The sequence below is a fragment of the Cyclopterus lumpus genome, chromosome 5, assembly GCF_009769545.1.
Source record: "Cyclopterus lumpus isolate fCycLum1 chromosome 5, fCycLum1.pri, whole genome shotgun sequence".
In the NCBI taxonomy this organism is placed as follows: domain Eukaryota; kingdom Metazoa; phylum Chordata; class Actinopteri; order Perciformes; family Cyclopteridae; genus Cyclopterus; species Cyclopterus lumpus.
The window spans coordinates 25,892,723-25,895,222 of NC_046970.1; the positions used below are offsets into that span (position 1 = coordinate 25,892,723).

At 53.4% G+C, this 2,500-nt stretch overlaps 1 protein-coding gene across 1 annotated transcript in view; it reads right to left on the reverse strand.

The window, feature by feature from the left end:
* The window catches only part of ptprt (protein tyrosine phosphatase receptor type T), a 197,901-nt gene that overhangs the window by 146,096 nt on the left and 49,305 nt on the right, over window positions 1–2,500 (reverse strand). The window contains exon 6 of the mRNA XM_034533285.1: window positions 652–767. Coding sequence (XP_034389176.1) covers window positions 652–767 — 116 coding nt within the window. The remainder of the gene's footprint in view (window positions 1–651; window positions 768–2,500) is intronic.

Consider the following 2,500-nt stretch of genomic DNA (forward strand, 5'->3'; position numbering starts at 1 on the left):
GACCCCCTCCTGATGACCTCTTCCTGAGGACCTCCTTCTCATGAGCACCTCCTACTGAAGACCCCCTCCTGAGGACCTCTTCTTGAGGACCTCCTTCTCATGAGCACCTCCTACTGAAGACCCCCTCCTGAGGACCTCTTCTTGAGGACCTCATCCTACTGAAGACCCCCTCCTGAGGACCTCTTCCCGAGGACCTCATCCTACTGAAGACCCCCTCCTGAAGACCTCCTTCTGAGGACCTCCTACTGAAGACCCCCTCCTGATGACCTCTTCCTGAGGACCTCCTTCTCATGAGCACCTCCTACTGAAGACCCCCTCCTGAGGACCTCTTCTTGAGGACCTCATCCTACTGAAGACCCCCTCCTGAGGACCTCTTCCCGAGGACCTCATCCTACTGAAGACCCCCTCCTGAAGACCTCCTTCTGAGGACCTCCTACTGAAGACTCCCTCCTGATGACCTCTTCCTGAGGACCTCCTTCTCATGAGCACCTCCTACTGAAGACCCCCTCCTGAGGACCTCTTCTTGAGGACCTCATCCTACTGAAGACCCCCTCCTGAAGACCTCTTCCTGAGGACCTCATCCTACTGAAGACCCCCTCCTGAAGACCTCCTCCTGGCCCCCGGGATGCTCCTCTGAGAACACGTACTGACCTGCAGCCAGAGCTTATCGTGCTGAGACCATTTCCCTCCGGCCGTGCACTGAAACGTTGCATTCTGACCCACGTTGACCTCCACGTTCTGCAGGCGCAGGAAGTGAGGAGCTTTACCTGCAGCACAGAACCACACGGAAACATTCAGGCAAAAGAAAGCAGATAAAAAAAACAATTTTTTAGTTTCTATGTGAACCAATTTTGTCGTGACGATATCTTAATGATCTCCAAACAGATTGAGAACTATTGCTTTTGCTTCTTCTTTAAATCTGAGAGGAGCTTCTGACTCCCTGTGGTCCATAAAGACATGGGCCACCCATCTGGTGTCTCTGGCAGGAAGAGATCTAAACCCTGAACCCTGAACCCTGAACCCTAAAACATTAAAACATTAAAACACTAGACAGAAACACACAGAGGTACACACTGATAGATACACACTGATAGATACACACTGAGAGATACACACTGAGAGATACACACTGAGGTACACACTGAGGTACACACTGAGGGGTACACACTGAGGGGTACACACTGAGGGGTACACACTGAGGGGTACACACTGAGGGGTACACACTGAGAGGTACACACTGAGGGGTACACACTGAGGGGTACACACTGAGGGGTACACACTGAGGGGTACACACAGAGGTACACACTAAGGGGTACACACTGAGGGGTACACACTGAGAGGTACACACTAAGGGGTACACACTGAGGGGTACACACTGAGGGGTACACACTGAGAGGTACACACTGAGGGGTACACACTGAGGGGTACACACTGAGGGGTACACACTGAGGGGTACACACTGAGAGGTACACACTGAGGGGTACACACTGAGGGGTACACACTGAGAGGTACACACTGAGGGGTACACACTGAGGGGTACACACTGAGGTACACACTGAGATACACACTGAGGGGTACACACTGAGGGGTACACACTGAGGGGTACACACTGAGGGGTACACACTGAGAGGTACACACTGAGGGGTACACACTGAGGTACACACTGAGGGGTACACACTGAGAGGTACACACTGAGGGGTACACACTGAGGGGTACACACTGAGGTACACACTGAGAGGTACACACTGAGGGGTACACACTGAGGTACACACTGAGGGGTACACACTGAGGGGTACACACTGAGGGGTACACACTGAGGGGTACACACTGAGGTACACACTGAGGGGTACACACTGAGGGGTACACACTGAGAGGTACAGAGGGGTACACACTGAGGGGTACACACTGAGGGGTACACACTGAGGGGTACACACTGAGGGGTACACACTGAGAGGTACACACTGAGGGGTACACACTGAGGGGTACACACTGAGAGGTACAGAGGGGTACACACTGAGGGGTACACACTGAGGGGTACACACTGAGGTACACACTGAGGGGTACACACTGAGGGGTACACACTGAGGGGTACACACTGAGGGGTACACACTGAGGGGTACACACTGAGGTACACACTGAGGGGTACACACTGAGGGGTACACACTGAGAGGTACACACTAAGGGGTACACACTGAGGTACACACTGAGGGGTACACACTGAGGGGTACACACTGAGGTACACACTGAGGGGTACACACTGAGGGGTACACACTGAGGGGTACACACTGAGGGGTACACACTGAGGGGTACACACTGAGGGGTACACACTGAGGTACACACTGAGGGGTACACACTGAGGGGTACACACTGAGAGGTACACACTAAGGGGTACACACTGAGGTACACACTGAGGGGTACACACTGAGGGGTACACACTGAGGGGTACACACTGAGGTACACACTGAGGGGTACACACTGAGGGGTACACACTGAGGGGTAC